The 12,450-nt window shown below is 33.3% G+C and overlaps 1 protein-coding gene across 1 annotated transcript; it reads left to right on the top strand.

Moving 5' to 3' along the window:
- Positions 1 to 408: 408 nt before the first annotated feature.
- On the top strand, positions 409 to 12,111 carry LOC148951676 (uncharacterized). The gene is made up of 4 exons (XM_089091304.1): positions 409 to 466; positions 6,389 to 6,571; positions 8,132 to 8,212; positions 11,581 to 12,111. Exons 1-4 carry the CDS (start codon positions 418 to 420, stop codon positions 12,033 to 12,035), a joined length of 768 nt encoding a protein of 255 aa, XP_088947430.1. The 5' UTR covers positions 409 to 417; the 3' UTR covers positions 12,036 to 12,111.
- The last annotated feature ends 339 nt before the right edge of the window (positions 12,112 to 12,450 follow it).

A 12,450-nucleotide genomic window follows, 5' to 3' on the forward strand; every position in this document is an offset into this window, starting at 1 on the left:
TGGCCAAGCCAGGAAATGGGATTCGTCAAAATTTCATTTTAATTTAGAGCCTTTATAAGACCCTTTATTAAAAAGATGTCTAAAGTTTTTCGAAAGACTTAGAACAAACTTGTCAGTTAATTCTGTATACAGATTCTGTATACAGAATTAACTGACAAGTTTGTTCTAAGTCATTCAAAAATCTTTAGACATCTTTTTGTTTCGACATCTTTATTTGGGCTAACAAGCTATACAGAAACAACTGTTCGAGATATACCCAACGGGTGATCAAAATGCTTTGAAAAAGACAAGCTCCTAATAATGCCCCATAACAAAAATTCTTGTTTGACTGCACTTTATATTTCGCAACTTCAACAATATAAAAGATAATTTTTGGTTTTTCAAATCAGTAGTCTATAAGTCTCTAGACAGTTTAAAATGAAAGCTAATTATCTGGCCCTTTTTTTCTTAGTAGCTACTGCTTCAGGTAAGACAGTTCTACAATGAAGTTCTGCTTTTCATAAAGTCGAATTTTTTTTGGTGCTGTTCAATTTTAGCGCCTAGGTCAAGTTCTTCATCTAAGTAGAACTTTGACTAATCCTAATAAAATATAACAAAATATGATAAAAATATAATACTTTAGAAACTTTATAATACTTTAGAAACAAGTTTGGGCTATATGTTCGCGCATTAGGGGGGGAGGGGCAAAATATAGTGGGTCTGCAGGCAAAATGTGTTAGCTACAATTATTCTGCATATTATGAAGTAGGAATTGTTTTCTAACTTCACACTGTCCAAATAATTTACTCCCACCCCCCTAATGTGCAAATATATAGCCCAAATTATAAATTTCCCATCTATTCTGTCACTTGTCTCTGTGTTGGCGAAACTAACGAAGAAACCGGATCTACAGTGTATCAATGGATGAAGAACTTAACATTGGCGCTATAACGGAACCGCACCGTTTTTTTTTTGTTTTTTTTTAATCGATCTGAAAATAATGCAGAAAATAAATGTACTCAGCACAAGTTTCATTTTGGTGCACCAACTAACAAAACACCAGAATTTTTAGGAGGTGTCAAAAACACTAGAATTTTGCAAGAGGACTCATTCGAACGGAAATTAAAAGTTCCAGTGCACTTTTTAAGTTGCTAAGAAAATTGGAGGGCAACTAGGCCCCATCCCACGCTCATTTTTTCCCTAAGTCACTCGATCAAAATTTTTAGATAGATATTTTGTTCAGCATAGTCGAAATGTTTAGTAACTATGTCTCTGAGGATGACTTAATCATCCACGGTCCCCGGGGGAAGGACTGCAAGTAATGAACTTTACCCATTGTTTACATATAGAATTGGTTATTGGTAAATATACAGACGTTTTCAGAAGGGATTTTTCTTGTGGGGGGTTGGGGGGATTTGGTTACATGGGAGGATCTTTCCATGGAGGAATTTTTCATTGGGGAAGAGAATTTCCATAAAGGGGGCACTGGATCTCCCAGCATTATTAAAAAAATCAGAAATTAAACAAAAAAAAGTTTTTTTCTACTGAAAGTAAGGAGTAACATTAAAACTTAAAACGAACAGAAAATATTACATATATAAGGGAGTTTGTGCCCTCGTAATTACCTCGCTCTTTACGCTAAAATATTTTTATCAGTTTAAAAAAACAACTGTTTATTCTAATTAAACGGCCTTTGTGATTCAGGGGTCATTCTTAGAGAATCGGCACAAAATTCGAACTTTAGTGTAAAGAATGAGGTATTGACGAGGGGCAAACTTCCTCATAATAAGTATATGAGGAAGTTCACCCCCTTGTCAATACCTCGCCCTTTGCGCTAAAGTTCGAATTTTGTTAAATAATGGCCGATATTAGCAATAACTAGTTTGTGTTATTTTCCGGCCAATCTTAGCACTAAATTTTACCTTAAGCAGGTTAATAACTATTATTTTTATGTGATAATAAACTAAAGATATTTTATGTCTTCAGGTTGTGCTTGTCATTAAATAAAAAAAAACAAGCTTTTTCCAACTGAAAGTTTGAAAGAATTGCTCCACTTGTGACTTTCATTTTCGTAAAAATAGTTTTGACCTCTTTGGCTGTTTTGTTACTATGCATTACAATATTATTTTCGCTAACATCGCTAATTTATTTTACGTGGGAGAATCTTTCCATGGACAAATTTCTCGATAGGGAAGGGAATTTTCCATGGAGGGGGAGCTGGGTTTTCCGACATTATTTAAAGAACTATCAACAATTTAATAGAAAACAAGTTTTTTCAACTGAAAGTAAGAAGCAACATTTAAACTTAAAACGAACAGAAAATATGACGTATATGAGATGGGTTGCCTCTCCTCAACAGCTCGCTCATACGCTAAAGGTTCTTTTATAACTTTTAAAAGAGGTTATTATTCTAATTAAACAGCCTTTGTGATTCAGGAGTCATTCTTAAGCAACTGGGACAAAACTCAAACTTAGGTTATTATAAGGTTATTATTAGTTAAAAAAAAAGTAAAATTAATATGAAAATTTCGTTTTAATTATTCTTGTACGGTGAGCCAAGTTCAAAATTAACTTATTGGTAAATCTACATGTATGAAAAAAGACGCCATTTGTCTGATCATTTGGGGCACGGGTCCCAACAGGCTTGATAATATATATGCGGTGGTATATAATTGAGAATCAGACATTTTGGGGAAGGGCCTGTGTATTTGTGTGCTTATGAGTGAAGTGAGCTTGAAGCGTCGAAAAGTATGCTTTTTGCCCAAATTGTTCCTATCTTTCTACGATTATTGTGATGGCCATGGAAAGAAGTTTGAAGGAGATGAGGAGAAGGCAGAGATTTATCTCTAATCGCTCTTCATTCCCAGAGAAAATTTTGGATTACCACACATTTTTACCAAAAATTGGTGCTGGGGTGATAGCAACCTTTTATTACAGACAATATTTAAAAAAAAAATACCAAAAATTGGTGCTGGGGTGAGAGCAACCTCTTATTACAGACAATGTTTGTATTGTGTATAATAAAATTTACATCCACACAAATACCAAATTAAAAGTAGAGAGCAAGGGGGGGCGTAATCAACACCAGCAGATTTTTGGAGGAGGGGGGAGGGTTCTTAGGATTTACACAGCTCATTTATACTATTAATTGATATAATTTTCATCAAGAGATTTCATTAGCTGTTTCAATAAGGCTCACATCATTTAAACTTGTGAAATGTATTTGTCAAACAGTTCGTGGTAACGAACTGTAAGTAAGGAGCGACCCGGCTCAATGGTAACCGAAAATCTAAAAAACGGAATCTTGGTACCAATAGACACGTCAAAAAAATCAGATTTCAATTCTGATTTCAAATATATAAGTTTCATCAAGTTTAATCTTACCCATCAAAAATTACACGCCTGAGAAAATTTGGTGGATTTTTGAAAAAAAGGAGGAAAGACCCCCTAAAAATTATAGAACCTTAATGAAACTCACACCATCATATTCAGCGTATCAAAGAACCCTACTGTACAGGTTTTAAGCTCTTATCTACAAAAATGTGGAATTTTTTATTTTTTGCCAGAAGAAAGGTCAGGGGTGCGTGTTTATTTGTTTTTTTGTTTTTTTTTTCTTTTTCCCAGGGGTGATCGTATTGATCCAGTGGTCCTAGAATATCGTAGGAGGGCTCATTGGAACGGAAGTTAAAAGTTCTAGTGCGCTTTATAGGTGACCAAAAAAATGGAGGGCAACTAGGCCCCCTCCCACTGCTCTTTTTTTCCTCAAAGTAACCCAATTAAAATTTTGAGATAGCCATTTTGTTCAGCATAGTCGAAAATCTAATAAATATGTCTTTTACGATGACTTAATCCCCCATAGTTCCCAGGGGAAGGGCTGCAAGTTATGAACTTTGCCCATTGCTTAGGCCTACATATCGTTTTGGTTATTGGGAAGTATACAGACATTTTCAGGAAAAAAAAAATTTCTGGTGGGGGGGGGGGCTGGAAGAGGTGGTTACTCGGGATAATATTTCCGTGGAGGATGTTTCTTTGGGATAAGGGACATTTCTATGAAGGGGGCGCCGGATTTCCAAGTATTATTTAAAAATCGATCAGAAATTAAATTAAAAAAAACAAGTTTTTTCAACGGAAAGTAAGAAGCAACATTAAAACTTAAAATGAACAGAAATTATTACGTATATGAGGGAGTTCTCCCCCAAGTCAATACCTCACTCTTTACGCTACACATTTTTTAGTGCTTTCAAAAGAGTTATCTATTCTAATTAAACGGCCTTTGTGATTCAGGGGTTTGTGAATTAAAATTTGTTTTAACTTTTAACGTGAAGAGCGTGATATTGACTAAGGGGAGAACCCCATCATATACGTAATAACATATACGTAATAAAAAAAACAATAAAAAAAACAAGCGATACGGCTCAAAAGTAATCGTAAATTTTAAAAACGGGACTTTAATGGCAATAAATGTATCAAAAGAATGGGCTTATAATGCTGATTCTAAATATATGAATTTTATTAAGTTTAGTATTACTCATCAAAGGCTACGAGCCTGAGAAAATTCACCTGATTTTTTAAAGAGTTGGGAAACATCCCCTAAATGTGGAAGAATTTTAATGAAAATCACACCGTCAGATTCATTGTCTCAGAAAACCCTATAACATAGGTTTCAAGCTCATATCTGCAAAAATCTGCAACTTTGTATTTTTCGCCAGAAGAAAAATATACGAATATAGAAGTTCGTTACGTAAGTTAATTTGTAAATTACGTCAGAACAAAATTTAGAGACAGCCATTTAGCAAAAGAAAAGAAAAATTTTTATGCAAATTTTGTTTATTTATTCAATGACGGTGAGCCAAAATAAAAGCTGCATTAACTAAAAAATGATCAGAAATTAAATAAAAGAAAACAAGTTTTTTAAACTGAAAGTAAGGAGCGACACTAAAACTTAAAACGAACAGAAATTATTCCGTATATGAAAGAGGCTGTCCCCTCCTCAATGCCTCGCTCTTTACGCTAAAGTTTGACTCTGCCTCACAACTTTATTTTTTTTTAAATAAAAAACTTTAGCGTAAAGAGCGAGGCGTTGAGGAGGGGACCGCCCCTTTCATATACGGAATAATTTCTTTTCGTTTTAAGTTTTAATGTCACTCCTTACTTTCTGTTTAAAAAACTTGTTTTTTTTTATTTAATTTTATGTAAGAGTCATTTGACTATTGTGCTTTTCAAAAAATTTTTTAAATGTTTTGGTTTTCTCCAAGGTAAAATTTGTCAAATGAAATTAAACACATTGAAGCACACATTGAACATGCAGATTAATGTCTGATTGCAAGCAAATTTAGTTTAATATAAATTTTTGTGAATATAGATGTAATAAAATTGAATTTTATTAAAGAAATAAAATTTCAACTAACATTTTTAAATACAATTTTCTTTTAATTACATTTTATTTTTACAAATATTTAAGTTCTTTAATATAACGCCCATTTTGTCAATACTATAAACATTTGTGCTTCAAGGATACTAGGCCAATAAATTAAGGAACCCTCTCAAAATTTAGTTCTTAAGTATTTAGGCAATCAGAAAAAAATACACTCGTTTTTTATTTATTTTTAATCGTTAAACATTAAGCAAATCATAAATCTATAGAAACCTGTCAAAAATTGTTTTGACGTATACCGAAAAGTGGACGAATCTTGTACCAGGACTCTTTGAAAATCCGCTGATAACAATTTCAGTTTTAAATATTTTGACCATAGTTTGTTCTATCTATGGATTCTTCAATCGGTAAACTTAGTTAATATAGTTACCACAGTTACTAAACAAGTATTAAAACAGTTAACACCTTTACACGAAAGCACTTATTTGCTTCGTAATAGTAACAAATATAACAAATTTGGGTACTGTTCTAAAATCCGGGACACACGCACCGAGAAAAGCAAAAATCAGATAGCCATTGCCCAGTAAGTGGATGTCTGACGCAGCGTAAACAAGGGTTTGTCGCTCCGAAAACTATATTTGAACTTTATTTTTTTGGGGTTTAGGGGGAAAAAAGGTACCTAGGCTAGGTTCCGTATTTAATATATGCTATGCTTTACCCCTCCCCCCTAATGTGCAAATACATAGCCCAAGTTTGTTCATAAACTATTATATTTTCATCCTATTTTGTTTTATTTCATTAGCATTAACCAAACTTCACTTCTCGTATGTGTCCCGGATTTTAGAACAGCAGCCTATCCAAATTTGTTTTGTTAGAGAAAGCAAACGGGACTAACAAATAGCTCAAAATCTAATTTTGTACAGATAAACACATCCGGAAAAAAGGCTTTAATATCAGACCATTAATTTTGATAGACTGAGAAATAAAAATAAGATAATAAAAGAATTAATACTAAACTGCTGTTGCCTTTTTTAGCTGCTCCAGGTAAGATTATTGTTAGGCGACAAGTTGAAAACGTTAAACCGGCTGTAGCTGTTATTGACAAGGAAATACTTGCCAAACCAGTTGCTGATGTAGCAGACAAAAGGGTAGCTGCCGAACCAGTCTTAGACAAAAAAACTGAAGGCGCAGAAGAACTAGAAGAACGTTTTGTGAACAGTAAGTGATTAGGATTTAATCTTAAATGCAATATATTCAACCATTAATGGATATTAAAACTAATTGTCGTTGATTTTTTTATTACCAGACTAAAAAAAGAAATATTTTTTCAGGCCAAAAGCAAGAATTGTTTACTTATCTTACTCCTTATTCTATTGTTTTTTTCCTTCATTTTCTTTCCTTTCACTAGATTTTTACGTTTCATTCTCGTCCAATTTTAAAGGCTATCAGTGTTTGAATTTCCATATTATGAGTTCCTATTTGTAATTTTCTTAGGATCATCTATGAATTTTTTTCCATTTTGTTTATTTTTTCAATGTTTCAATTATGTCTCTTATATCTAATGTTCAATCATGCTGCATTATTTCTCCGCTAAAAGTTTAATTTATGAAAAATAAAAAAATTTTTTAAAACTGCTATATTTCTTGCTTTTTTTACATAATTAATCTATGACGTTTTTAAATCAGCTTGTATGCTTTAGTTAAAAAAAAAAAAAATCATAGAGAAACAAATTAGTTTCATTGGAAAACTGTTTTACATTTATCAAACTTCAGGAATTACTTTGTTCCAAAAGATAACTAAATCTTTAAAGAATAGCTAAGTCTTCTTAAGTTATTTTATGCCATGCGTTTTTAATTTATTTGCTGCTTTTTGACCGATATTTCTTAATTAATATCTGACACCCTTCTGCTGCCAAAAACTGTATAACTATATATGAAGGTTTTTCATTCAAAATAAAAAACTCCAGGTTTAATTTTTCTAACTTAATCTAATTTCTTAAGATGAAAAAAATTACAAATTTCGTATTGACCAATTCAAACAATTAGATAAAATTTTCATTGCCCTTGTTATTTGGAAGTTGTATGATCTTAATCCTTATAAATATTTATAAGTTTTTTTTTATCACACCATTTGATTTTTTTAGCATTGCCATCTTTGGCCTCTATTTTGTTATACTTTCTTTTACTCTTTAAATTGATGCACGCCTATTTAGTTTTGGTTACTAATGTATGTGCTATTTTTCTGAATGTTTAGCATATTTTCATGGTTTCAGTATTTATGTAACCCAACATGTTTTTTTTTCTCCTTTTTTAAGTTTTGCCATTTGAACTTTATTAATCTTAGCATAATTGACTGCCAAAAATCTATTCTTTAGGTTCCTGTAAAGTGTTTCATATTCATTACTTTTCATTTGCTTCTACCCAGTGGCGGATCCAGGGGGCGCCCCCCTCTAGCGTAGTCTTAAGTAGTGTAATTTACTTAATTAACTCAAGTTTGTGTTAACTAAACTTGCTCTAACGCAAGTTTATCGGATCAATCTATTTTGCGCCCCCCCCCCCCCCAATTTTTTTGGATCAACCTATTTTGCACCCCCCCCCCCAAAAAAAAAAATTCCTGGGGTTGCCCCTGCTTCTACCCAGTCGTTTACGTCAAAATTTAGTGTATTTTTTTCGTCTCTGTCTCTACCTTGGCAAGTTACATCGTTCATTGATTGTCAGTTTTTATAAATTTATTGATTTTTTAATTATATTAATCGTTTTCGTTTTTCTGTTTTTTCAGGTGGTGTCAGAAGGAAAGTAATACAGACTCAAACTCAGCTAACATCGACTTCTATTCAACAAGGAGGAGTTTCAGCTCCTCGTAAGTAAATCTTTTTTTTAAATATCCTTCTGTTTTTTTGTGGTAGGTCCAGAGTAAGGGTGATTACCGTAGCTTAAGTGATTTTTTCCAGCTTATTTAAAAAAAATCACCTCCATATGAATTGAAAATAAAAAATTGGTTGATAAAATGAAAGGGAAAATAGTTTAAACTTCAAGTAAAAATCTCTCCCTTCCAAAAATCATGGATCCGGTATTTTATTTTCTATTGATTCTTTAATGGCTGAGTTTGATTTTCCTTTATTGTTTAAATGAAATTGGCATTTATTCTTATTTTTGAAAGGCCCGAAAGCAGAACATAAACCCTGAATATAAATTTAGCATATTAGTGCTAAGGTTGCACAAATATAAGGACTAAAGATGATAATAATGGCATTTGTAAAAACATATCTTTGACAGTTCTGATGCAGGAAATTCCTGTATAGCAGTTATCTATTAGAACAATTATTCCAGACTGATTTTGGGTCATGCCCCAACTTAGGCATTTCTAAAATCCTGATAACCCCCTCTTGGTATTTGCATTTTGTTATTCAAAGATTTACATATAATAATCTGAAGGAAGCTTAAAAGGTCATTAACTTGGCATCTTTTTCGGGGTCGTCCTCTTGGCATATTTTATGGTAATGATAAATGTCGTGTAACATTATCATATAATTATAGACGATACCTGTTGTAATGATAGATATACGTTTGATACTATATCAGTATAAATGAATAATTTTGTTCAGTGACTAAATCCGTGCAGAGTATTTCACTATCTAATATATAAAATACAGCACTTGCAGATATCACAAACATAGCTACAAAATACAATCTACTAAATAGCACAAAGGGAAAAAACAATATCCAGCCCCTTTGTTCCATTCAAGTACGCTAAAACGGCATACCGAGCCTCTTTAATAAACCAAATAATATTAATAATAAAAATATCAGAGTAAGAAAACTCTTTTAATTTAAATTGCATTTCGGCTCTTTCATTTTCAAAAAGATAATGATATGAAGTCTCATCATCACCACATTCATAATTGGAACAATTAATTGTATTAATTGTTAGATTGATTATTTGTTTATTAATGTTACATAAAAATGAACTTAATTTACAGCGAGCAGTAGCAATTTGTGTCTGTTTATAATTAGGAGACGTTTTTGCAACTTGAAGAAGGTCAATGTGATCAGTGAAAACTGAAGGGCCCAGTGCTTAACAGCTTGACAAAACAACTCAAACCATATCATATATTGGTTTTTGCGTAAAGTTTTCCTAATGCCATTTATAGTATTAGATGTAGAAAAGGAATTACCGAGTACATGATTTGCTTGTGAGTCAGTATAATATTGTGTGTTCATTTAATTTATGGCTATTTAAACTATTCAGGGGGGCGGGGCAACAATAATGAGGCCTTCTTCTCTTTAGATATCTGGAGAGACTGTATCAGTACCTGGCATATTTATGTTTAATATGATTATTTCTTTTAATTTCTGTTTATTTTGGGTGTTATTTATTCTTTGATAGTACTTTCTGGTTGTTTGAATTTCAATTATTATAGTCCTTATTTTTGTTCGTCATAAATTTCAAAAAGGCTATTTTATTTCTTTGAAAAAGCTATTTTTGGAAAGTTCTTTTTTTAGTTAATGCATTGAACACATACCGATGACCAACAGGCAAAATTCGGAGATAATTTTGCCGATTATGTATATTTGGAGGTAATGCAGAATTAAACACACCAAACACCTTGCCTTAGATCTTAGGTCCTCCTGTTCCTCCAGAGGCGCTTAGGGCATCCAAAAAGATTCATCGTTCATCGCTGCAGCTACCCAGACATCCTTCCATTTGCGTTGGATCGAGGCATTGAGATTCGTGAGGTCGGCCCGGTAGCTGTGTCGCAGGGTGTTTGATGGGAATCCTCTACCTCTGGTACCACGTGGCTTCCACTGAAGGACGACGTTTGGTAGTCGAGTTTCGGACCTGTGGATTACATAATTTAGGTATCACCAATTTTTATATTTGATCACTTAGGTTATAAGTGGATGAGATGTCTTCTGTTGTAGAGTAGCGTTTGTTGCGTTTTGAGACCAGCGGATATTTAGAATGCGCCTTAAACACATGTTTTCGAAAGCGAGGAGTTTCTTTTCATGTTGTTGATCAATCTGCCAAGTTTCAGAACCACAGAAAAGCGTTTAGAGGATGTTGCTGTTGAGCAGCCTCACCTTGAGTTGGAGAGAGAGCTTCGGGCTGCACCATATTTGAGACAGTTTCCTGAAGGATGCATTAGCCCGACCGATTCTTAGCTTGACTTCTTGCTTACATGATCTTGAATTGTGGATAGCACTTTCTAAGTACTTGAAATTGATGACTTGCTCTATCGTCTGGTTATTGCATCGTAGACCGAGCGGAAATAGTCCAGTACCGTTCACCTGATACGCGATGAATAAATGATTTTTTTTAACAAAACAAAAATCGTAAAAAAGAGAGAAACGAGGATACTAACAGCAAGTGAAATAAAAATGATTTAAGATTCTCCGTGAGAACTCTTCTTTGCAATTTTTTCGTTTTGTCATGATTAGCCAGTGTCGTAAAAAAGAGGGAATCGAGGATACTAACTTTTTACTTTTTAGTTTCCCCCCTCTTTAAAAAATTAAAAGTAAAAATTTTACTTTGAAAAGTAAAATTTTTATGCAAATAAAAGCTGCATTAACTAAAAAACGATCAGAAATTAAATAAAAAAAACAAGTTTTTTAAACTGAAAGTAAGGAGCGACATTAAAACTTAAAACGAACAGAAATTATTCCGTATATGAAAGGGGCTGTCCCCTCCTCAACGCCTCGCTCTTTACGCTAAAGTTTGACTCTGTCTCACAACTTTATTTTTTAAAACAATAAAAAACTTTAGCGTAAAGAGCGAGGCGTTGAGGAGGGGACAGCCCCTTTCATATACGGAATCATTTCTGTTCGTTTTAAGTTTTAATGTCGCTCCTTACTTTCAGTTTAAAAAACTTGTTTTTTTTATTTAATACCATTAAGGCTTATACCTTACAATTTGATTCTTCTTGGCCATATGATTTAAACACGGTAATAAGTCTTTTAACAGAAACAGTCTGATTTTTGGTCCTTTAGTAACTAAAACATTAATATGTGGGCTCAATTTATTTATCCAATTTTGAAATTGCTATATTTAAAATTCAGTACTTAATGTTAGCCTAAACAGCTTAAGAGCCTAAATCTGATTTTGCTTGAATATTCATTGTTTTTGTTAGTTTCTAGCTTTAAATTGTGAGATCAAAAGCAAGTTCTGTGTGAGTGCTTTATTTACTTTGTTCTAGTCAAAAAGTCTTTTAAATAGAACTTTTATTCCAGTTGCTGGTGGATTTAATAGTGCACTTACTCAACCTGGCTTGGGACAAACTGCACTTGGTCAAACAGGATTGAGTCAAACTGGCTTCGGACAAGCTGGACTCGGTCAAACTGGTCTTGGCCAGCCTACACTGAGTCAAACTGGTTTCGGACAAACTGGTCTTGGTCAAACTGGTCTTGGTCAGTCCACACTGGGTCAAACTGGTTTTGGACAAACTGGACTCGGTCAAACCGGTCTTGGTCAGTCCTCAGTAGCCCAAACTGGACTCGGTCATACGGGTCTTGGTCACTCTTCACTTAGTCAACCAGTTGGCTTCCAGCCGGGTTCTGGAGCTGGTGGTGCTAATGTTGACTTCACAAACGTAGGTCCGAATGGACGCCCTGCTTTGAGCTTTCAGCAACCAGGTTTTTCTATCAACCTAAGAGAAAAAGAAAAGAGCGCAAACAAAGAAGCATAAAAGCAAAAGTAGTTCAGAAATTTAAACTAAAGTTTTGATAACGACATTTTTTCTCAATAAAATTATTTATACCTTGTATTTGTTTTTTTTCTTACCAAATAGAAAGAAAAAAACTAATTGAGTTTTATTTTTAACCACTTGAATAGAAAGGTATTAAATTTTCAAACTTCATCAAACAGTTCGTGGTAACGAACTGTAAGTAAGGAGCGACCCGGCTCAATGGTAACCGAAACTCTAAAAAACGGGAATTTGGTACCAATAGATACATCAAAAGAATCAGATTTTAATTTTGATTTCAAATATATAAGTTTCATTTAATTTTACCCATCAAAAGTTACGTGCCTGAGAAAATTTGGCTGATTTTCGAAAAAAGGGGGACAGACCCCCTAAAAACTATAGAACCTTAATGAAAATC

This window comes from Artemia sp. Qi Xiang Cuo, chromosome 6 (assembly GCF_049724085.1).
Source record: "Artemia sp. Qi Xiang Cuo chromosome 6, ASM4972408v1, whole genome shotgun sequence".
NCBI lineage: Eukaryota > Metazoa > Arthropoda > Branchiopoda > Anostraca > Artemiidae > Artemia > Artemia sp. Qi Xiang Cuo.

What these genes read in the sequence shown, in the direction of transcription:
- LOC148951676 (XM_089091304.1), top strand. Translation starts at nt 418, where the DNA reads ATGAAAGCTAATTATCTGGCCCTTTTTTTCTTAGTAGCTACTGCTTCA. An exon ending in CTTAGTAGCTACTGCTTCAG is followed by an intron (nt 467 to 6,388) that starts GTAAGACAGTTC and finishes TGCCTTTTTTAG; the next exon opens with CTGCTCCAGGTAAGATTATT. An exon ending in AGGAGGAGTTTCAGCTCCTC is followed by an intron (nt 8,213 to 11,580) that starts GTAAGTAAATCT and finishes CTTTTATTCCAG; the next exon opens with TTGCTGGTGGATTTAATAGT.